This window comes from Pseudophryne corroboree, chromosome 5, assembly GCF_028390025.1.
Source record: "Pseudophryne corroboree isolate aPseCor3 chromosome 5, aPseCor3.hap2, whole genome shotgun sequence".
In the NCBI taxonomy this organism is placed as follows: Eukaryota; Metazoa; Chordata; class Amphibia; order Anura; family Myobatrachidae; genus Pseudophryne; species Pseudophryne corroboree.
In genome coordinates this window covers 727,583,172-727,606,189 of record NC_086448.1, presented here as the reverse complement: position 1 = coordinate 727,606,189, position 23,018 = coordinate 727,583,172, and the positions used below count along the sequence as shown (strand labels likewise).

At 47.9% G+C, this 23,018-nt stretch overlaps 1 protein-coding gene across 6 annotated transcripts in view; it reads right to left on the bottom strand.

Annotated features, from left to right (window-relative positions):
• The window catches only part of LRRCC1 (leucine rich repeat and coiled-coil centrosomal protein 1), a 267,597-nt gene that overhangs the window by 122,409 nt on the left and 122,170 nt on the right, over positions 1 to 23,018 (bottom strand). For all 6 annotated transcript variants that reach the window (XM_063924032.1, XM_063924034.1, XM_063924031.1 and 3 more), the window contains 3 exons: positions 19,444 to 19,616; positions 1,954 to 2,172; positions 1,657 to 1,868 (listed from right to left, as the gene is read on the bottom strand). In XM_063924032.1, coding sequence (XP_063780102.1) covers positions 1,657 to 1,868; positions 1,954 to 2,172; positions 19,444 to 19,616 — 604 coding nt within the window. The remainder of the gene's footprint in view (positions 1 to 1,656; positions 1,869 to 1,953; positions 2,173 to 19,443; positions 19,617 to 23,018) is intronic.

The window sequence follows — 23,018 nt, the reverse complement described above, 5'->3', positions numbered from 1 at the left end:
CCCAGTCTCCTGCGGAGCCGCTATTCCCCATGGTCCTTACGGAGTTCCCAGCATCCACTAGGACGTCAGAGAAATCTAGTTCATTTTTTAAATACTTGTTTAATTATTCAATGCATTGACACAACAGATATTGCTCCCCCCCCCCCACTACATTGTTACCACCAGAGGTGACTGTACTGGGGTGGTAATAATGTGTTTGTTTTACATAAATTGGTATTTTCCATTCAAACTTATAGGGCCACATATAATGATGTCCTAAATCGACAGCCGAACTCGGACATTTTTTTTTTTAAAAAGGGGCAATCACTTAATGGCATGGTTCTGCCCCTTTAAAAAAAAAAAAGTGTTGGGCGTCATTACATCCGGCACATAATGTCTCTATTACAGTGCCACTGTTTCCTGAATCTGAGAGCACCTCCCCTTGCTCTGCTAAACAGAATGACTGATCAGTAAGAGGCAGGGGGTGATCTTAGATTCAAGACATTCTGATGCAACTACCATGTAGCGGATATAGAGGGTCATTCCGAGTTGATCGCTAGCTGCATTCGTTCGCTGTGCAGCGATGAGGCAAAAAAAGGCACTTCTGCGAATGCATCGCAATGCGCACGCGCAACGTACTTTTACAATGAACGATGTAGTTTCACACAGGGTCTAGCGAAGCTTTTCAGTCGCACTGCTGGCCGCAGAGTGATTGACATGAAGTGGGCGTTTCTGGGTGTCAACTGACCGTTTTCAGGGAGTGTTCGAAAAAACGCAGGCAAGCCAGCAAAAATGCAGGCGTGGCTGGGCGAACGCAGGGCGTGTTTGCGACGTCAAATCAGGAACTGAATGGTCTGAAGTGATCGCAAGCGCTGAGTAGGTCTGAAGCTACTCTGAAACTGCACAAAATTATTTTGTAGCCGCTCTGCGATCCTTTCGTTCGCACTTCTGCTAAGCGAATATACACTCCCAGTGGGCGGCGGCATAGCGTTTGCACAACTGCTAAAAACTGCTAGCGAGCGAACAACTCGGAATGACCACCATAATCACGTGTACATATTGCAAGGTTGGTAAATTCCAACTAGAAGCTTTCTAGACATAAATGAATGTACTGCTCTCTTGTTTTAAAATAATTATTAGGACTATTACCATAGCTAAAGTTACTTAATATAAGTGAATATCCAAAGGAAGCACATTTGCAACATCAAAGAATGATTAAACCTGCACAACTTTATTTGGGTCAATTTTTTTTCCCCCGCCAGTTACATCATTTCATCAGCATTCGTAATACTAGCGTTGTAATTACTTAGAATCAATTAATAAATTAGTTTAAAAAACAACAACAAAAAAAAAACAACAGATCAAGGATTAAATTAAAATGTTACATAGACTGGTGGCTACGGGTTATTCACAATTTGCTGCTCTGCTGACGCCGTAGTTGGGTAAATCCAACATGTTGGAAATCCCAAATTGGCAGATTCCAACCAAAAAATTATTGAAATCTGCAAGTCTGGGATCTTTAACATGCTGAATTTGCCAAACGCGATCGATGTCCACCAATCAGCATTGCGGAATCGCGGCGCTAATGTATGGCCGCATTACAGCGTGTGTTCTGCTGCAACTTGTTAAATAAACAATCTGAATAAACAATAATAAAGAGCTGCGTCACTCAGATACCTGTTTAAAGTTCTGGCCTTCGGCTGGTGATGGCTGTGAGACTTCTGTATCTGGCTGCTCTTACAGTAACCAGGGATTTTGCTCTTTTTAGTTAAACTGGTCTTTGTCTTTACGTTTTCTTTCCCGCTTTCATAGTCACTCTCTGTTGTCAGGTCTGTGTCTCTTTTTGCTTTTAGCATTTTTTCGGGTTTATCTGTTTTGGGATTGGATGCCTACAAAGAAAGCGTACATCAACAAATTTCCCCTTTTACACCTTATAAGCTTGGCTCCTCTGTAGGATAAATTGCACTCACTAACCTTCACGAGAAGTTCGGATATCTGATCCTCTAACTTTTTAATCCTCATTTCACGGAGCATGTTATTGGTGACTTGATGAGTGGCAAACTGTTGCTCTGATGAGGAGGTGGCATCCATACAACTACTCTGATAACCGGAACCAGGGGTCACAGGCCTGTTTCTGTACTGAGATAAAACCTGATCTATTCGGTGTGTTATGGCAGGAACACTTGTAGAATCCTGATAAATACAAGCAAAAACATGCTAAGGAACAAACAGCATGTGGTAGACAAAAGCATGGACTTTGTACACATATTCAAAGTTTAATTAATGTACAGTAACAACGATGAAATAGGAGTTCCCCACTTCAGGCACCACTGTAAGGGAATGGTAAACACTACCTTATGTGAAGTGCTTACCCTGCAATACTGGGCAAGTTCTTGCTGTATACTTTTACTCTACACAGCTATAGCATTGAGCACCCATTTAAAAAATAAATTCCCACTGGGGCGTGGCCTGGAGTAGCTGAGAGAAAGAACCATCTTTCTGGCTCTCCTGCTAATAGCATTCATTTATCCTGATTCTCGCAGTCGTTGTGGTACTGAGCGGACTCATATATAGGGAAACTGGTTCCTGGTTGTCAGGAGTCCTGAGGTGGAATCGCGGTGTGGTGCTTTCCTGAGTAATCTCTGATATTTTCGGTGGTCAAGTCTACCCTCAGTGTGGCCTGGTGTCCAAGCTCCCGGCTCCATCCGCTGCATTGCGACTCACTACTTACCTGACAGCTCCCTCCTTTTGCCTGGCAGAGTTTTCTGGAGCGGTGTGGAGGACTCTTGTTGTTTGGCTGTGTTCCTGCTCCCGTTCATTTGATTTGGCATCTGCTGCTTGCTGACCGTGAACCGCCGCCATCTTGCTGTTGTGGTCTCCTTTGGCAGCAGTACAGATCCTCCTGCAGCTTCTGCACTCTGTGAGAGGTGAATAGAATCTCTTTGCCACATATATCTCTGTGCTGCAGCAGCTGTGTACCAGTGCTGTCTCCCGTCTCAGCAGTCATCTGGTGTTTTTCCCCCCCGAGTTATACTTGTGCACAGACTGCCTGATATTTCTTATTGTGCTGGTAAACACTGGCAGTGTGCTAGCTGCCGCCATCTTGCCGTTGGTCCTTATTTTGGCTGGTGCTCAAATCTCTTGTTTTGATACCTGCACGTTTTCAAGATGGTCAGCTCTCTGCAGTATATAATTCACGCCATTGCTGCCACCACTCAGAGGCTTCTCATTAAGCTGGACTACATGATGGCTATATCTCCTAGTTCTCTAGCTACTGGCCCTGGCTTCTGCTCGCCGTGTCTCAGTATTGGGGGCCTTGTCGTGTAAAAGTCCATATGTGGTCTTTTGACAGAGCGGAGCTCCGGACTAGACAGCAGTTCCTGCCGAAGGATGTCTCTGCGTTTCACTTGAATCAGCCTCTTGTGATTCTGTCCAGTTCGGGCGCTTCTGCTCCTCCGGAGGCATTGGATTCTGTGCAAGCCTTGAAGATCTATGTCAAGAGAACGACTTGGATAAGAAAGACGGATTCCTTGTTCGTGCTCTATGACGCACAGAAAAAGGGTTGTCCTGATTCAAAGCAGTCCCTTGCTCGCTGGATTAGGGTTACTATCCAATAGGCTATGTGTCAGCAGCCTTACCTGTTCCTAAGTCTCTGAAGGCCCACTCTACAAGATCTGTGGGATCTTCCTGGGCGGCTGCCCGTGGAGTCTCGGCCTTACAACTTTTCCGAGCTGCTACTTGGTCGGGGAAGAACGCTTTTGTTCTTTTTGTCCCTCCTTGCTGATTGATGTATGCCACTGCTGTGGTGTTGTCCGACTGTACTTGGATCGCGAGATCCTTGAGCAGAGGAGAGGCCTGAAGCAGAGCATTGTAGATCGCCCGATGTTGATTGGAAGGAGGCATTCGTGGGCTGACCACCTGCCCTAAAACTGGGCCCCTTGGGTGACAGCTCCCCATACTCGTAGACTCGCATCCGTCGTGAGGAGGGTCCAATCCTGAATCCCGAAACTCCGTCCCTCCAGTAGATTGGAGGACTGCAGCCACCACAGGAGGGAAATCCTGGCCCGAGGCGACAGCCGTATCATCCGGTGCATCTGAAGATGTGATCCGGACCAGTTGCTCAGGAGATCCAGCTGAAAAGTTCTGGCATGGAACCTCCCACATTGGATTGCCTCGTATGAGGAGACCATCTTTCCCAACAATCTTATGCAAAGATGGATGGACACTCAAGTAGGTCGGAGCACCATGCGGACCATCTCCTGAAGTATTCTCGCCTTGTCCTCTGGTAGGAAAACCTTCTGGGCCACAGTATCCAACAACATCCCCAGGAACAGGAGCCACTGAGAAGTTGGATAGTGCGGTCGATATGGAGCAATAAAATCTCCCTGGATGTTGCTTTGATCAGAAGATCGTCCAGGTAAGGGACAACATTCACCCCCTGGATCTGGAGTTGGAACATCATCTCCGCCATCACCTTCGTGAATACCCTCAGGGCTGTGGACAGGCTGAAGGGCAGTGCCTGGAATTGGAAATGATTGTCCAGCAGGGCTAACCGCAGGTACGCCTGATGAGGCGGCCAAATCGGAATATGGAGGTAGGTGTCCTTGATATCCAAGGAGACCGTGAATTCCTGTTCCTCTAGGCTCACAATCACAGCTCGCAGGGATTCCATCTTGAACTTGAACACCTTCAAATAAGGATTCAAGGATTTTAGATTTAAAATGGGTCTTACCGAACAGTCCGGTTTTGGTACCACAAATAGGTTCGAGTAAAACCCCTTGTCTTGTCGCGGCATTGGTACTGGAACAACAACGCGAGACTGGACCAACTTTTGGATGGCCTGTTGCAACGTAACTTGCATATCCTCTAAAGCTGGTAAGCTTGATTTGAAAAATTGTTGGGGGGAGTACTGTCGAACTCCTGCTTGTAACCTTGAGAAATTAGATTTCTGACCCAGGCACCCTGGCAGGAGGTCTCCCAGATGCGGCTGAAGCGACGCAGTTGAGCCCCCACCTCGAGATCCCCTCGGGGTGGGCACTGTCATGCTGACGCCTTACTGGATGCAGAACTGGTGGTCTGTTCCGGAGAGCTGGTGCTTGCAGGCTTTCTAAACTTACCTCTGGTGCCTCTAGTCGCATTGGAGGCACCTCTGGCCTTAGATCGAAATCTGTAAGAACGAAAGGACTGGACAGGCGGCCCCGGGTAGGAACGTCTCGCCGGCGGGGCCCCAGGGGGAAGAAACGTGGATTTCCCAGCCGAAACTCTGGAAAATAAGAATTTACTTACCGATAATTCTATTTCTCATAGTCCGTAGTGGATGCTGGGGACTCCGAAAGGACCATGGGGAATAGCGGCTCCGCAGGAGACTGGGCACAAAAGTAAAAGCTTTAAGACTACCTGGTGAGAGTCTTGAGGAAGTCCCGATTTACGACGGGACGAAACGCGTTGACGTCACATCCCCGTTTGCTGTCACACACTGACGGAAGCATCACACGAGTTACATCTGCAACGGCCTCGTTGTAAGCGCTAACCGGAGCTCCGCTGACCCGCAAGCCAGGACCGAGACTGTGCCAAGTCCAGCGGCTACATCAGAAAGCGGTAACTGGGAGCATCTATATATATATATCCACCTGCCAGAACTGAGCTCCGCTCACCTGCAAGCCAGGACCGAGACTGTGCCAAGTCCAGCGGCCACATCAGAAAGCGGTAATTGGGAGCAATTATATATACCCACCTGCCAGAACTGAGATTGTACTGCACGGGCGGTGGATGGTTTTACTGACAATCTTAGGAACGTATATATCTCTCCAGGTGACTGCACTGCCAGACATTCCCGCAAATTCGGGTAAATCATTATACAGCAGCATCCCTCTGCACTGGGACGCCAGGAGCAGAAGGGTAGGAGAGACCTTTTCCCTTGCAAAATTGTCAGTATTTGTTACAATTTGACACAATATCTAGCAGATTGCAAAGGGTCTGCTTAGTGTCGAAAGAGGTACATTGTTGCCAACAACTATACAGCGCTAGAGGTTATTTGATGCTTCCTATTTGAGTGTGTGTTATACAAACCTATTCCTTGTTTTATATATATTTTTTATGTGTAATATATTGATTATTAATTGAAGTAAAGATTGATTGAGTTATTTATAAAGCAGATTCTATGGTTTTATTTCAGTTCTGAGCATAAGCAGACACCTAAACTCATTGAATTTTAAGACACAAAAGCGCACCACTTTTTCTTTGTTTGAGACTACCTGGTGTGCACTGGCTCCTCCCCCTATGACCCTCCTCCAAGCCTCAGTTAGGATACTGTGCCCGGACGAGCGTACACAATAAGGAAGGATTTTGAATCCCGGGTAAGACTCATACCAGCCACACCAATCACACCGTACAACTTGTGATCTGAACCCAGTTAACAGCATGATAACAGAGGAGCCTCTGAAAAGATGGCTCACAACAATAATAACCCGATTTTTTGTAACAATAACTATGTACAAGTATTGCAGACAATCCGCACTTGGGATGGGCGCCCAGCATCCACTACGGACTATGAGAAATAGAATTATCGGTAAGTAAATTCTTATTTTCTCTGACGTCCTAGTGGATGCTGGGGACTCCGAAAGGACCATGGGGATTATACCAAAGCTCCCAAACGGGCGGGAGAGTGCGGATGACTCTGCAGCACCGAATGAGAGAACTCCAGGTCCTCCTCAGCCAGGGTATCAAATTTGTAGAATTTAGCAAACGTGTTTGCCCCTGACCAAGTAGCTGCTCGGCAAAGTTGTAAAGCCGAGACCCCTCGGGCAGCCGCCCAAGATGAGCCCACTTTCCGTGTGGAATGGGCTTTTACAGATTTTGGCTGTGGCAGGCCTGCCACAGAATGTGCAAGCTGAATTGTACTACAAATCCAACGAGCAATAGTCTGCTTAGAAGCAGGAGCACCCAGCTTGTTGGGTGCATACAGGATAAACAGCGAGTCAGATTTTCTGACTCCAGCCGTCCTGGAAACATATATTTTCAGGGCCTTGACTACGTCCAGCAACTTGGAATCCTCCAAGTCCCTAGTAGCCGCAGGCACCACAATAGGCTGGTTTAAGTGAAATGCTGAAACCACCTTAGGGAGAAATTGAGGACGAGTCCTCAATTCTGCCCTGTCCGTATGAAAAATTAGGTAAGGGCTTTTATAGGATAAAGCTGCCAATTCTGAGACACGCCTGGCTGAGGCCAGGGCTAACAGCATTACCACTTTCCATGTGAGATATTTTAAGTCCACAGTGGTGAGTGGTTCAAACCAATGTGATTTTAGGAACCCCAAAACTACATTGAGATCCCAAGGTGCCACTGGAGGCACAAAAGGAGGCTGTATATGCAGTACCCCCTTGACAAACGTCTGAACTTCAGGAACTGAAGCTAGTTCTTTTTGGAAGAATATTGACAGGGCCGAAATTTGAACCTTAATGGACCCTAATTTTAGGCCCATAGACAGTCCTGTTTGCAGGAAATGCAGGAAACGACCCAGTTGAAATTCCTCTGTAGGGGCCTTCCTGGCCTCACACCATGCAACATATTTACGCCAAATACGGTGATAATGTTGCACAGTTACATCCTTCCTGGCTTTGATCAGGGTAGGGATGACTTCATCCGGAATGCCTTTTTCCTTCAGGATCCGGCGTTCAACCGCCATGCCGTCAAACGCAGCCGCGTTAAGTCTTGGAACAGACATGGTCCCTGCTGGAGCAGGTCCTTTCTTAGAGGTAGAGGCCACGGGTCTTCCGTGAGCATCTCTTGAAGTTCCGGGTACCAAGTCCTTCTTGACCAATCCGGAGCCACGAGTATAGTCCTTACTCCTCTCCTTCTTATGATTCTCAGTACCTTGGGTATGAGAGGCAGAGGAGGGAACACATACACTGACTGGTACACCCACGGTGTTACCAGAGCGTCCACAGCTATTGCCTGAGGGTCCCTTGACCTGGCGCAATATCTGTCCAGTTTTTTGTTGAGGCGGGACGCCATCATGTCCACCTTTGGTTTTTCCCAACGGTTCACAATCATGTGGAAGACTTCTGGGTGAAGTCCCCACTCCCCCGGGTGGAGATCGTGTCTGCTGAGGAAGTCTGCTTCCCAGTTGTCCACTCCCGGAATGAACACTGCTGACAGTGCTATCACATGATTTTCCGCCCAGCGAAGAATCCTTGCAACTTCCGTCATTGCCCTCCTGCTTCTTGTGCCGCCCTGTCTGTTTACGTGGGCGACTGCCGTGATGTTGTCCGACTGGATCAGCACCGGCTGACCCTGAAGCAGAGGCCTTGCCTGACTTAGGGCATTGTAAATGGCCCTTAGTTCCAGGATATTTATGTGAAGTGACGTTTTCATGCTTGACCACAAGCCCTGGAAATTTTTTCCCTGTGTGACTGCTCCCCAGCCTCTCAGGCTGGCATCCGTGGTCACCAGGACCCAGTCCTGAATGCCGAATCTGCGGCCCTCTAGAAGATGAGCACTCTGCAACCACCACAGGAGAGACACCCTTGTCCTTGGAGACAGGGTTATCCGCTGATGCATTTGAAGATGCGATCCGGACCATTTGTCCAGCAGATCCCACTGAAAAGTTCTTGCGTGGAATCTGCCGAATGGAATCGCTTCGTAAGAAGCCACCATTTTTCCCAGGACCCTTGTGCATTGATGCACTGACACTTGGCCTGGTTTTAGGAGGTTCCTGACTAGGTCGGATAACTCCCTGGCTTTCTCCTCCGGGAGAAACACCTTTTTCTGTACTGTGTCCAGAATCATCCCTAGGAACAGCAGACGTGTCGTCGGAATCAGCTGCGATTTTGGAATATTTAGAATCCATCCGTGCTGTCGTAGTACTACTTGAGATAGTGCTACTCCGACCTCTAACTGTTCTCTGGACCTTGCCCTTATCAGGAGATCGTCCAAGTAAGGGATAATTAAGACGCCTTTTCTTCGAAGAAGAATCATCATTTCGGCCATTACCTTGGTAAAGACCCGGGGTGCCGTGGACAATCCAAACGGCAGCGTCTGAAACTGATAGTGACAGTTCTGTACCACAAACCTGAGGTACCCTTGGTGAGAAGGGCAAATTGGGACATGGAGGTAAGCATCCTTGATGTCCAGAGACACCATATAGTCCCCTTCTTCCAGGTTCGCTATCACTGCTCTGAGTGATTCCATCTTGAATTTGAACCTTTGTATGTAAGTGTTCAAGGATTTCAGATTTAAAATAGGTCTCACCGAGCCGTCCGGCTTCGGTACCACAAACAGCGTGGAATAATACCCCTTTCCCTGTTGTAGGAGGGGTACCTTGATTATCACCTGCTGGGAATACAGCTTGTGAATGGCTTCCAATACCGCCTCCCTGTCGGGGGGAGACGTTGGTAAAGCAGACTTCAGGAACCGGCGAGGGGGAGACGTCTCAAATTCCAATTTGTACCCCTGAGATACTACCTGCAGGATCCAGGGGTCCACTTGCGAGTGAGCCCACTGCGCGCTGAAATTCTTGAGACGGGCCCCCACGTGCCTGAGTCCGCTTGTAAGGCCCCAGCGTCATGCTGAGGACTTGGCAGAAGCGGGGGAGGGCTTCTGTTCCTGGGAAGAGGCTGCCTGCTGCAGTCTTTTTCCCCTTCCTCTGCCCCGGGGCAGATACGAGTGGCCTTTTGCCCGCTTGCCCTTATGGGGACGAAAGGACTGAGCCTGAAAAGACGGTGTCTTTTTCTGCTGAGAGGTGACCTGGGGTAAAAAGGTGGATTTCCCAGCCGTTGCCGTGGCCACCAGGTCCGATAGACCGACCCCAAATAACTCCTCCCCTTTATACGGCAATACTTCCATATGCCGTTTGGAATCCGCATCACCTGACCACTGTCGTGTCCATAACCCTCTTCTGGCAGAAATGGACAGCGCACTTACTCTTGATGCCAGAGTGCAAATATCCCTCTGTGCATCTCTCATATATAGAAATGCATCCTTTAAATGCTCTATAGTCAATAATATATTGTCCCTGTCCAGGGTATCAATATTTTCAGTCAGGGAATCCGACCAAGCCACCCCAGCACTGCACATCCAGGCTGAGGCGATTGCTGGTCGCAGTATAATACCAGTATGTGTGTATATACTTTTTAGGATATTTTCCAGCTTCCTATCAGCTGGTTCCTTGAGGGTGGCCGTATCAGGAGACGGTAACGCCACTTGTTTTGATAAGCGTGTGAGCGCCTTATTCACCCTCGGGGGTGTTTCCCAATGCGCCCTAACCTCTGGCGGGAAAGGGTATAATGCCAATAATTTTTTTAGAAATTAGCAGTTTTTTATCGGGGGAAACCCACGCTTCATCACACACCTCATTTAATTCATCTGATTCAGGAAAAACTACGGGTAGTTTTTTCACACCCCACATAATACCCTTTTTTGTGGTACTTGTAGTATCAGAAATGTTCAAAACCTCCTTCATTGCCGTGATCATGTAACGTGTGGCCCTACTGGAAAATACGTTTGTTTCCTCACCGTCGACACTGGAGTCAGTGTCCGTGTCTGGGTCTGTGTCGACCACCTGAGGTAACGGACGCTTTAGAGCCCCTGACGGTGTTTGAGACGCCTGTACAGGTATTAACTGATTTGCCGGCTGTCTCATGTCGTCAACAGTCTTTTGTAAAGTGCTGACACTATCACGTAATTCCTTTCATAAGACCATCCAGTCAGGTGTCGACTCCCTAGGGGGTGACATCACTAATACAGGCAATTGCTCCGCCTCCATACCATTTTCCTCCTCATACATGTCGACACAACGTACCGACACACAGCACACACACAGGGAATGCTCTGATAGAGGACAGGACCCCACTAGCCCTTTGGGGAGACAGAGGGAGAGTTTGCCAGCACACACCAGAGCGCTATATATATACACAGGGATAACCTTATATAAGTGTTTTTCCCTTATATAGCTGCTGTATAGATTTATCTGCCAATTTAGTGCCCCCCCTCTTGTTTTACCCTGTTTCTGTAGTGCAGGACTGCAGGGGAGAGTCAGGGAGCTTCCCTCCAACGGAGCTGTGAGGAAAAATGGCGCCAGTGTGCTGAGGAGATAGGCTCCGCCCCCTTCTCGGCGGCCGTTCTCCCGCTTTTTTATGGAAAAACAGGCATGAGTTAAATGCATCCATATAGCCCAGGAGCTATATGTGATGCATTTTTTGCCCCCTAAGGTGTTTATATTGCGTCTCAGGGCACCCCCACCCAGCGCCCTGCACCCTCAGTGACCGGAGTGTGAAGTGTGCTGAGAGCAATGGTGCACAGCTGCGGTGCTGTGCGCTACCTTATTGAAGACAGGACGTCTTCTGCCGCCGATTTTTCCGGACCTCTTCTGCTCTTCTGGCTCTGTAAGGGGGAAGGCGGCGCGGCTCTGGGACCCATCCATGGCTGGGCCTGTGATCGTCCCTCTGGAGCTAATGTCCAGTAGCCTAAGAAGCCCAATCCACTCTGCACGCAGGTGAGTTCGCTTCTTCTCCCCTTAGTCCCTCGATGCAGTGAGCCTGTTGCCAGCAGGTCTCACTGAAAATAAAAAACCTAAAACTAAACTTTTTTCTAAGCAGCTCAGGAGAGCCACCTAGACTGCACCCTTCTCGTTCGGGCACAAAAATCTAACTGAGGCTTGGAGGAGGGTCATAGGGGGAGGAGCCAGTGCACACCAGGTAGTCTTAAAGCTTTTACTTTTGTGCCCAGTCTCCTGCGGAGCCGCTATTCCCCATGGTCCTTTCGGAGTCCCCAGCATCCACTAGGACGTCAGAGAAATCCATGTATCCAATTCAACCCCAAAGAGCCATTCCCCAGAAAAGGGGAGGGATTCCACACTACGTTTGGATTCTGCGTCCGCAATCCACCGACACAGCCACAAGGCCCTGCGTGCCGACACTGCCATGGCAGAAGTCCTAGCATTAATGTTCACCATCTCCTTGAGCGAATCACAGAGGACACGTGTAGTATCCTGAATGTGTTTTAGGAGGGTTACCATAGTAACCAAGGGTATATCCCCCGAGAGACCCCCCTGAATTTGAATGGCCCAGAAATGAATGGCATAGGTCATCCAGCAACCCGCAATGACTGGCCTTTGTGATATACCTGCTGCTGTTTATATAGACGTTATTGTAGTCTCTATCTTTCTATCCCCAGGATCCTTCATCGTAAAGGAGCCCGGGGCAGGCATCATCGCCTTTTTAGACAGGCGAGAGACTGATGCATCCACCCCCAGGGGGTTCCTCCCAAAATTTTCTACCTTCAGGAGCAAATGGGAAAGTGCGCAAAAACTTTTTGGACACTTGGATTTTTTTGTCTGGATTTTTCAAGGCCTGCTTGAATAGGTAACTCTGTAGAGTCAGGGAAAGTGACATTAGGCTTATTTTGTATAAAAAAAAACCGACTGCTGTGACTCAGCTTCCTCTAGCGGGAGCTGTAACACGTCCCGTAAAGCCAGAATTAGGAGTTAAATACCCTGAGCAGAATCAGGATCTCCACTAATGGGATCCAGGTCATCCCCATCCTCAGGTATATCATCATCTGTATCAGAGAGTAGAGCAGGTAAGCCACGTTTCTGTGGACCTGCATGAGAGAGGGGGGGGGGGAGGGGCTGTGCATCTGCCCTAGCAGCTAAATCTGCAACAGCTTGTTGTAGTAGCTGAGTTTTCTGCACATTAGCAGTGAGCTGGGATGACATATCAGACATCATAGTTTTAACTGACTCTAGCCAGTGGGGCTCTGGACCCTCCCCCCCAGACCCTTCACTGATTTGTGAAGACTGACTGCAATGTTCACATGAAACAGAGTCAGTGGATAATGGAGAATCTGGTACGACATACACTGCACAGTTTGTGTTTACCCGTGATTCCCAATAAGCACAATAACATACACAGAGACAGTTATATTGCAAGCCTGCCCTACTGTATGACTCACCAGCAACACAGTCATTAGTATATAGTGAGAAAAGAATAGGGGATAGGATGCATCCCTGAGGTGCACCCGTACTGGTCGTACATACACTCGAGGTGATATCCCCCGCTTTCACAGACTGTTTGTTAAGAAATCAACAATCCAATTACAGGTGAATAGCGGAACCCCACAGTTCAACAACTTGGAGAACAGAATCCCTGAACTGAAATCGACGAACAGGATCCTCGCATAGGTCCCAGGCAGGTCAACATGTTGCAAGATGTAATGAAGTCCCATGTTGACCGCATCCTCTACGGAGAGATTTGCTCTACAGGCAAACTGCAGGGAATCCAATCGAGGACCTGCCGTCTCTTTCAACTGATTTAGCACCAGACGTTCCAGGGTTTTCATGACTACCGATGTAAGGGCAATAGGCCTGTAATCATTTAGATCTGAAATGGCAAATTTCTTGGGTACCGGGATGATGGTGGAGCATTTGAAACAGGCAGGAACCACAAAGGATTCCAAGGATTGATTAAAAATCCTTGAGAAGACAGGTGCCAACTGCTCGGCGCAGGTCTTCAGGACCAACGGCGATACACCACCTGGACACGGAGCCTTCCTGGGCTTAAGCTGTCCAAATAGCTTTGCCACCTCAGCCAGATCTACCTAAAGACTACAATCTTGATTATTAGCCTCAGGAAAAAATAGATATTGGCCGACTGTCTATACCCTCAGGCCTTTCAAACCTGCAATAAAAAGCTGGGTACACACTACTTGCTGATCGGGAGAGTTTAACCCAGCTGAGTGATCGGAAAATAAGAATTTACTTACCGATAATTCTATTTCTCATAGTCCGTAGTGGATGCTGGGGACTCCGAAAGGACCATGGGGAATAGCGGCTCCGCAGGAGACTGGGCACAAAGTAAAAGCTTTGAGACTAGATGGTGTGCACTGGCTCCTCCCCCTATGACCCTCCTCCAAGCCTCAGTTAGGATACTGTGCCCGGACGAGCGTACACAATAAGGAAGGATTTTGAATCCCGGGTAAGACTCATTACCAGCCACACCAATCACACCGTACAACTTGTGATCTGAACCCAGTTAACAGCATGATAACAGAAGGAGCCTCTGAAAAGATGGCTCACAACAACAAGATGAGCCCACTTTCCGTGTGGAATGGGCTTTTACAGATTTTGGCTGTGGCAGGCCTGCCACAGAATGTGCAAGCTGAATTGTACTACAAATCCAACGAGCAATCGTCTGCTTAGAAGCAGGAGCACCCAGCTTGTTGGGTGCATACAGGATAAACAGCGAGACAGATTTTCTGACTCCAGCCGTCCTGGAAACATATATTTTCAGGGCCCTGACTACGTCCAGCAACTTGGAATCCTCCAAGTCCCTAGTAGCCGCAGGCACCACAATAGGTTGGTTTAAGTGAAATGCCGAAAACACCTTAGGGAGAAATTGAGGACGAGTCCTCAATTCCGCCCTGTCCGAATGGAAAATCAGATAAGGGCTTTTACAGGATAAAGCCGCCAATTCTGACACGCGCCTGGCCCAGGCCAGGGCCAACAGCATGACCACTTTCCATGTGAGATATTTTAACTCCACAGATTTAAGTGGTTCAAACCAATGTGACTTTTGGAATCCCCAAAAAAAAACTACATTGAGATCCCAAGTGCCACTGGAGGCACAAAAGGAGGCTGTATATGCAGTACCCCTTTTACAAACGTCTGAACTTCAGGGACTGAAGCTAGTTCTTTTTGGAAGAAAATTGACAGGGCCGAAATTTGAACCTTAATGGACCCCAATTTCAGGCCCATAGACACTCCTGTTTGTAGGAAATGTAGGAATCGACCCAGTCGAATTTCCACCGTCGGGCCTTACTGGCCTCGCACCACGCAACATATTTTCGCCAATTGCGGTGATAATGTTTTTGCGGTTACATCCTTCCTGGCTTTAATCAGGATAGGGATGACTTCATCCGGAATGCCCTTTTTCCTTCAGGATCCGGCGTTCAACCGCCATGCCGTCAAACGCAGCCGCGGTAAGTCTTGGAACAGACAGGGTCCTTGCTGGAGCAGGTCCCTTCTTAGAGGTAGAGGCCACGGATCCTCCGTGAGCATCTCTTGAAGTTCCGGTTACCAAGTCCTTCTTGGCCAATCCGGAGCCACGAATATAGTGCTTACTCCTCACCATCTTATCAATCTCAGTACCTTGGGTATGAGAGGCAGAGGAGGAAACACATACCCTGACTGGTACACCCACGGTGTTACCAGAGCGTCTACAGCTATTGCCTGAGGGTCCCTGGACCTGGCGCAATACCTGTCGAGTTTTTCCCAACGGCTTATAATCCTGTGGAAGACTTCTGGGTGAAGTCCCCACTCTCCCCGGGTGGAGGTCGTGCTGAGGAAGTCTGCTTCCCAGTTGTCCACTCCCGGAATGAATACTGCTGACAGTGCTATCCCATGATTTTCCGCCCAGCGAAGAATCCTTGCAGCTTCTGTCATTGCCCTTCTGCTTCTTGTGCCACCCTGTCTGTTTACGTGGGTGACTGCCGTGATGTTGTCCGACTGGATCAACACCGGCTGTCCTTGAAGCAAAGGTCTTGCTAAGCTTAGAGCATTGTAAATGTCCCTTAGCTTCAGGATATTTATGTGAAGTGATGTCTCCAGGCTTGACCATAAGTCCTGGATATTCCTTCCCTGTGTGACTGCTCCCCAGCCTCGCAGGCTGGCATCCGTGGTTACCAGGACCCAGTCCTGAATGCCGAATCTGCGGCCCTCTAGAAGATGAGCACTCTGCAACCACCACAGGAGGGACACCCTTGTCCTTGGTGACAGGGTTATCCGCTTATGCATCTGAAGATGCGACCCGGACCATTTGTCCAGCAGGTCCCACTGGAAAGTTCTTGCGTGGAATCTGCCGAATGGGATTGCTTCGTAGGAAGCTCCCATTTTACCCAGAACCCTTGTGCATTGATGCACTGAGACTTGGCTCGGTTTGAGGAGGTTCCTGACTAGCTCGGATAACTCCCTGGCTTTCTCCTCCGGGAGAAACACCTTTTTCTGGACTGTGTCCAGGATCATCCCTAGGAACAGAAGACACGTCGACGGAACCAGCTGCGATTTTGGAATATTGAGAATCCAATCGTGCTGCCGCAACACTATCTGAGATAGTGCTACACCGACCTCCAACTGTTCCCTGGATCTTACCCTTATCAGGGAATCGTCCAAGTAAGGGATAACTAAAATTCCCTTCCTTCGAAGGAACATCATCATTTCGGCCATTACCTTGGTAAAGACCCGGGGTGCCGTGGACCATCCCTACGGCAGCGTCTGAACTGATAGTGACAGTTCTGTACCATAAACCTGAGGTACCCTTGGTGAGAAGGGTAAATTTTGACATGAAGGTAAGCATCCTTGATGTCCCGAGACATCATGTAGTCCCCTTCTTCCAGGTTCGCAATCACTGCTCTGAGTGACTCAATCTTGAATTTGAACCTCTGTATGTAAGTGTTCAAAGATTTTAGATTTTAGAATCGGTCTCACCGAGCCGACTGGCTTCGGTACCACAATAGTGTGGAATAATACCCCGTTCCCTGTTGCAGGAGGGGTACCTTGATTATCACCTGCTGGGAATACAGCTTGTTAATGGCTTCCAAAACTGCCTCCCTGTCAGAGGGAGACGTCGGTAAAGTCGACTTTTGGAAACGGCGAGGGGGAGACGTCTCGAATTCCAATATGTACCCCTGAGATATTACCTGAAGGATCCAGGGGTCTACTTGCGAGTGAGCCCACTGCGCACTGAAATTCATTGAGAACGGGCCCCCACCGTGCCTGAGCTTGTAAAGCCCTAGCGTCATACTGAGGGCTTGGCAGAGGCTGGAAAGGGTTTCTGTTCCTGGGAACTGGCTGATCTCTGCAGCCTTTTTCCTCTCCCTCTGTCACGAGCAGAAAAGAGGAACCTTTTGTCCGCTTGCCAACAAAGGACTGCGCCTGATAATACGGCGTCTTATTTTGAGAGGCGACCTGGGGTACAAACGTGGATTTCCCAGCTGTTGCCGTGGCCACCAGGTCTAAAAGACCGACCCCAAATGTCCCCTTTCAAAGGCAATACTTCCAAATGGCGTTTGGAATCCGCATCACCTGACCATTTTACTGGTAGAATTGGACAACGCACTTATACTTGATGCCAGTCGGCAATTATTCCGCTGTGCATCATGCATATATAGAAATGCATCTTTTAAATGCTCTATAGGCAATAATATACTATCCTTATCTAGGATATCAATATTTCCAGTCAGGGAATCCGACCATGCCAACCCAGCACTGCACCTCCAGGCTGAGGCGATAGCTGGTCGCAGTATAACACCAGTATGTGTGTAAATACCTTTTTTTGGATACCCTCCTGCTTTCTATCAGCAGGATCCTTAAGGGCGGCCATCTCATGAGAGGGTAGAGCCCTTGTTCTTATAAGCGTGTGAGCGCCTTATCCCCCCTAGGGGGTGTTTCCCAATGCATCCTAACCTCTGGCGGGAAAGGGTATGCAGCCAATACTTTTTAAGAAATTATTAATTGTTATCGGGGGGAAACCCACGCATCATCACACATTTTATTTCTCAGATTCAGGAAAACTACAGGTAGTTTTTCCCTCACCGAACATAATACCCCTTTTTTGGTGGTACTCGTATTATCAGAAATGTATAAAACATTTTCCATTGTCTCAATCATGTAACGTGTGGCCCTACTGGAAATCACGGTTGTCTCTTCACCGTCGACACAGGAGTCAGTATCCGTGTCGGCGTCTGTATCTGCCATCTGCCTGACGGCCTATGAGACGTCTGGACAGGCACAAGCTGAGTAGCCGGCTGTCTCATGTCAACCACTGTTTTTTTATATAGAGCTGACACTGTCACGTAATTTTCAACAGTACATCCACTCAGGTGTCGACCCCCTAGGGGGTGACATCACTGTTACAGACACTCTGCTCCGCCTCCACATCATTTTCCTCCTCATACATGTCGACACACACGTACCGACACCCAGCACACACACAGGGAATGCTCTGATAGAGGACAGGACCCACTTAGCCCTTTGGGGAGACAGAGGGAGAGTTTGCCAGCACACACCAGAGCGCTATATATGTATAGGGACAACCTTACAATAAGTGTCTATCCCTTATAGCTGCTAATATCTTATTTTGCCAAATAAGTGCCCCCCTCTCTTTTTTACCCTGTTTCTGTAGTTGCAGGATGCAGGGGAGATTCTGGGAGCCTTCCTACCAGCGGAGCTGTGTGGGAAAAATGGCGCTGTGTGCTGAGGAGATAGGCCCCGCCCCCTTCACGGCGGGCTCTTCTCCCGCTTTTTACTGGAAAACTGGCAGGGGTTAAATACATCCATATAGCCCAGGAGCTATATGTGATGTATTTTTCGCCAACTAAGGTAAATTCATTGCTTCCCAGGACGCCCCCCCCCCCAGCGTCCTGCACCCTCAGTGACCGGAGTGTGAAGTGTGCGGAGAGCAATGGCGCACAGCTGCAGTGCTGTGCGCTACCTTATGAAGACAGGAAAGTCTTCTGCCGCCGATTTATGGACCTCTTCTTGCTTCAGCATCTGTAAGGGGGCCGGCGGCGCGGCTCCGGGACCCATCCATGGCTGGGCCTGTGATCGTCCCTCTGGAGCTAATGTCCAGTAGCCTAAGAAACCCAATCCACTCTGCACGCAGGTGAGTTCGTTTCTCTCCCCTAAGTCCCTCGATGCAGTGAGCCTGTTGCCAGCAGGTCTCACTGAAAATAAAAAAACCTATTTAAACTTTTACTCTAAGCAGCTCAGGAGAGCCACCTAGATTGCACCCTTCTCGTTCAGGCACAAAATCTAACTGAGGCTTGGAGGAGGGTCATAGGGGGAGGAGCCAGTGCACACCAGCTAGTCCTAAAGCTTTTACTTTGTGCCCAGTCTCCTGCAGAGCCGCTATTCCCCATGGTCCTTTCGGAGTCCCCAGCATCCACTAGGACGTTAGAGAAAGATCTGTACCCAGCTTTAGAGTAGCTACAAGTGATTCTGACTTGTACTCATCTCAGTGGCTTCTCAGCTACAGCACATTAGAGAAGTGGCCCGTGGGCATGTAGTCAGGGTTGCTCATATGCAGAGTGCATGTACCATTACTAGTGATGTGCCAGAGGGCTGGGGGCAGTGCACTGCATACATATGTACGACTTAGAATACAGGCGGCCAGTCGCATTAGACATCTGAATTGTGACTGCATTGTACTTTGCTGAAAGTAAATATGGAAAGCAATTTACTAACCAGAAAGTAAGCATATCTGAAATGCATCAGGCAAAATGGCAAGAGCAGCAGTGATAAAACAATCTTGCGGGAACCACTCTGTGCAACCCAATGTCAGCTATTAGTCTCCAGGTGTTTGGGGCACCAACAAATAACATAACTGTAAAAAAACGCTGCATAACATTGCAGTTGTTCTAAAATATTAAACTACTGAAAGGTGGTGCAAAGTCACCATTAATGGTGGCTGTTACCTTTATTGCTTTGTTCCCACTGTCATTGTCGGAAGCAATCAAATATTCCAGGAAATCCAGATTGGGAAGATCTATTGCATCTAAATCAAATCCAAGAACAGGTTCGCCTGCTCTATTTACACCATCAAGGGCTTTTAACTGGGGCAAGTTTCCAAGCACCATATCTCTGTATCCTAAATGCAAAATAATGAACTATGAAGACATCTAGGTCACATGAGGTGGAATTAAAACTTAAACCGTGTTAATAAAAGCAGAATACAAATCGGTAACAGATTACAGAAGACAAAGGGTGATCTTGGGACCCATCAATGTCACAGGAATGGGACAGACAGGGTGCGCACTTGGTGGCTTGGCCTCTGAAGGCAATCTATCCTTGTTGTTACTAATGAAGCCTTAAGGGGTTACTGACGGGAGAGATGTGTGCTGAGCGATCTTAACACAGACCGCTCAGCACACATCTCTCCCCCCGCTCTGCACAGCGCGAGGGGACGGACGGACAGGGGGCCGCTCACTTCACACAGCGGTGAAGTGAGCGACCCGCTAGATTGAGCCTGCATGCATGCTCAATCTAGTACCGGCGATAGCGATGCGCGGGGACGCACATCGCTATCGCTGGGGGCATACACACAACAATTCCGTGCTTAAAATCTAAGCAATCTAGTCAGATTGCTTAGATTTTAAAAACGGATCTCTCCGTGTGTACCCCCCTTTACACACCACCCACTAATTACAATCTCCTAATGTGTCTCATTCTGCAATGACAAACCGCAATACACAGTGGTCCTGATTCAGATTTGTAAACAAAGCAAAAAATGCAAGTAACTTCGTATCTGGAACTTACCATGTTGCCATGCAAGGGGAGCAAATACTTTTATACTGTTTCTGTGCAGGGTAAATACTGGCTGCTTTTTCTTGTAGCCCACAAATGTTAAGACAGCTTTGTTTTTACACTGCAATTTTAATATCAGTTTGAAGTTGAACACACCCTACCCAACTCTAAATCTCTCTGCACGTTACATCTGCCCCATCTGCAGTGCAACATTTATTTGCAAAGTTGCTTGCTTATTTTTGTTTTGCTTTCAAATCAGAATCGGGCCCAGCGTGGCTGGACATTTTATAGTACATATGGACACTGTTGCTGTTTATGTAAATAAAATGTTTGTTTTTACAATCCAAACACTCTGATGTCACTGTAAAATATTTTACGGATAGAGCTCATGTGACAAACACTGTGACCTGCTCTAATCAGCTGATGTCATCTCCTTTACACACTGAACAAAACCCAGCAGGGGATACACATTTCATGGTTGCACATACGGGTGTAGTATGGTATGCCGGCGGCAGGGCTCCCGGCGACCAGCATACCAGCGCCGGGAAGCCGACTGCAGGCATACCGACAGCATGGCGAGCACAAATGAGCCCCTTGTGGGCTCGCTGCGCTCGCCACACTGCGGGCACGGTGGCGCGCTTTATTCTCCTTCCAGGGGGGTTGTGGACCCCCACGAGGGAGAAAAAGTGTCGGTATGCCGGCTGTCGGGATTCCGGCGCCGGTATACTGTGCGCCGGGATCCAGACAGACGGCATACTGAAGACCACCCGCACATACAGTAGTTCTGTATAAAGAAGACATACTGTAGGAAATGGGTGTCGTACGGTATGCCGGCGCTCGGGCTCCCGGCGACCAGTATGCCGGCGCTCGGGCTCCCGGCGACCAGCATACCGGCGCCCGACCGCCGGCATACCGACAGCGTGGCAAGCGCAAAGGAGCCCCTTGCGGCATCGCTGCACTCGCCACGCTGCGGGCACGGTGGCGCGCTACACTATTTTATTCTCCCTCCAGGGGGGTCGTGGACCCCCACGAGGGAGAATAGTTGTCGGTATGCCGGGTGTCGGGATTCCGGCGCCGGTATACTGTGCGCCGGTATCCCGACATTCGGCATACAGAAGACCACCCTAGGAAACAACTAATAGCGGTGATCACAGAATAGTTATCAGCTATCAGTTTATAGTCTCTGCTACTGCTGTGCCATAGACCTAAACACAATAATCACAAGGGTACTGTAGGTTGAGTACTGTTAGAGAAAGAGCGCTTTAAAAATAAAATTATTATTATTATTAGTGCTAGGTTTAGGAAATAGCAAAATAAACAAAAAAATGTTCACATACATATTGTACAGTGGGGCAGATGTATTTAACCTGGAGAAATGATAAAGAAGTGATAAGTGGAAGGTGATAATGCACCACCCAATCAGCCCCTAACTGACATTTTTCAAACCCATAATGATTGGCTGGTGCGTTATCACCTTCCACTTATCACTTCTTTATCACTTCTCCAGGCTTAATACATCTGCCTCACTCTCATATGATTAATAGCTGTAAGACAATAAAACACCTCCAGTGTTCATCAGACAATGAACTCTACACTAACACAAAATTATTGATTTCTGTGACCTATATAAAAGCATTTGGTCTACAGCCTCTTGCATATTAACTCATCTGTAACTCAGGTCCAAATGTATTAAGCCATAACAAAAATATAAAGTTGAGACACATAGGGGCAGATTTATTAAACCTGGTGAAGTGATAAAGTGAAAAGTGATAAAGTCCCGGCCAATCAGCTCCTAGCTGCCATGTCACAATGTGGGTTTGAAAAATGAAAGTTAGGAGCTGACTGGCTGGTACTTTATCTCCGTCCCCTTTATCACTTCACCAGGCTTAATAGATTCCATAAGGAGTGATAAATGACCAGCAAATCAGCTCCCAACTGTCATTTTTCAAACACAGCCTGTTAAATGGCAGTTAGGAACCTGATAGGCTGGTTACTCAGTTACAGTGAGATATCTGTCTGGTACAGCATACTGCATATCTAATAACTCGACTTTCACCTGGGTTTGTGTGTTTCTATGAATATGTTCCCATGGGAAGTCTTGTTGGTTGTTACGTCATCATGATTATGTTTCGTTCCAACTTAATGTAATTATTATTTTTTAAATTTTTTTCCATTTTTGAGTTTGATGTTATATTGTCTTTGTCACGGAGCATAATACTTCTATATATATTTTTGGGTAAAAAATAATAATTCTATAGATAACTGTCTGAATATTCTGTACTTATGTGGTTGTGTGTTTGTGTGTATACAGTATATAGCTATTTTAGCGCTTTTGACTTTAATAAAACTTGTGCATTATGAGAGACTAGTTACCAGCCCATCAAAATGACAGAACATCATAACAGTAATGTCAGAGCCGGTGGCTGTGCGTGCCCAAATGGAGCAATACTTGAATTGCGCCATCTAGCATCTGCCGGCACGTAAAACACTTGAATTCCCTCCATAGAAGTGAGGAGCAGTGTTAGTCTTTTAATATATAGGACAACATCCCCCTCCTGATTCCTTACTACTCTCAATGTTCCCTATTTATAGAACTCTGTGGCTTCTGATATCTTAGAAATGACAGTAGGGTGAACATTGCCATACAACATTATATACAGTGGTGGCCAAAATTGCGGACACTTTTTGAAATTTTAATGTTTTTCAACTTCAAATGCTTATTAAAACTGTTTCACTTAATGCGGTG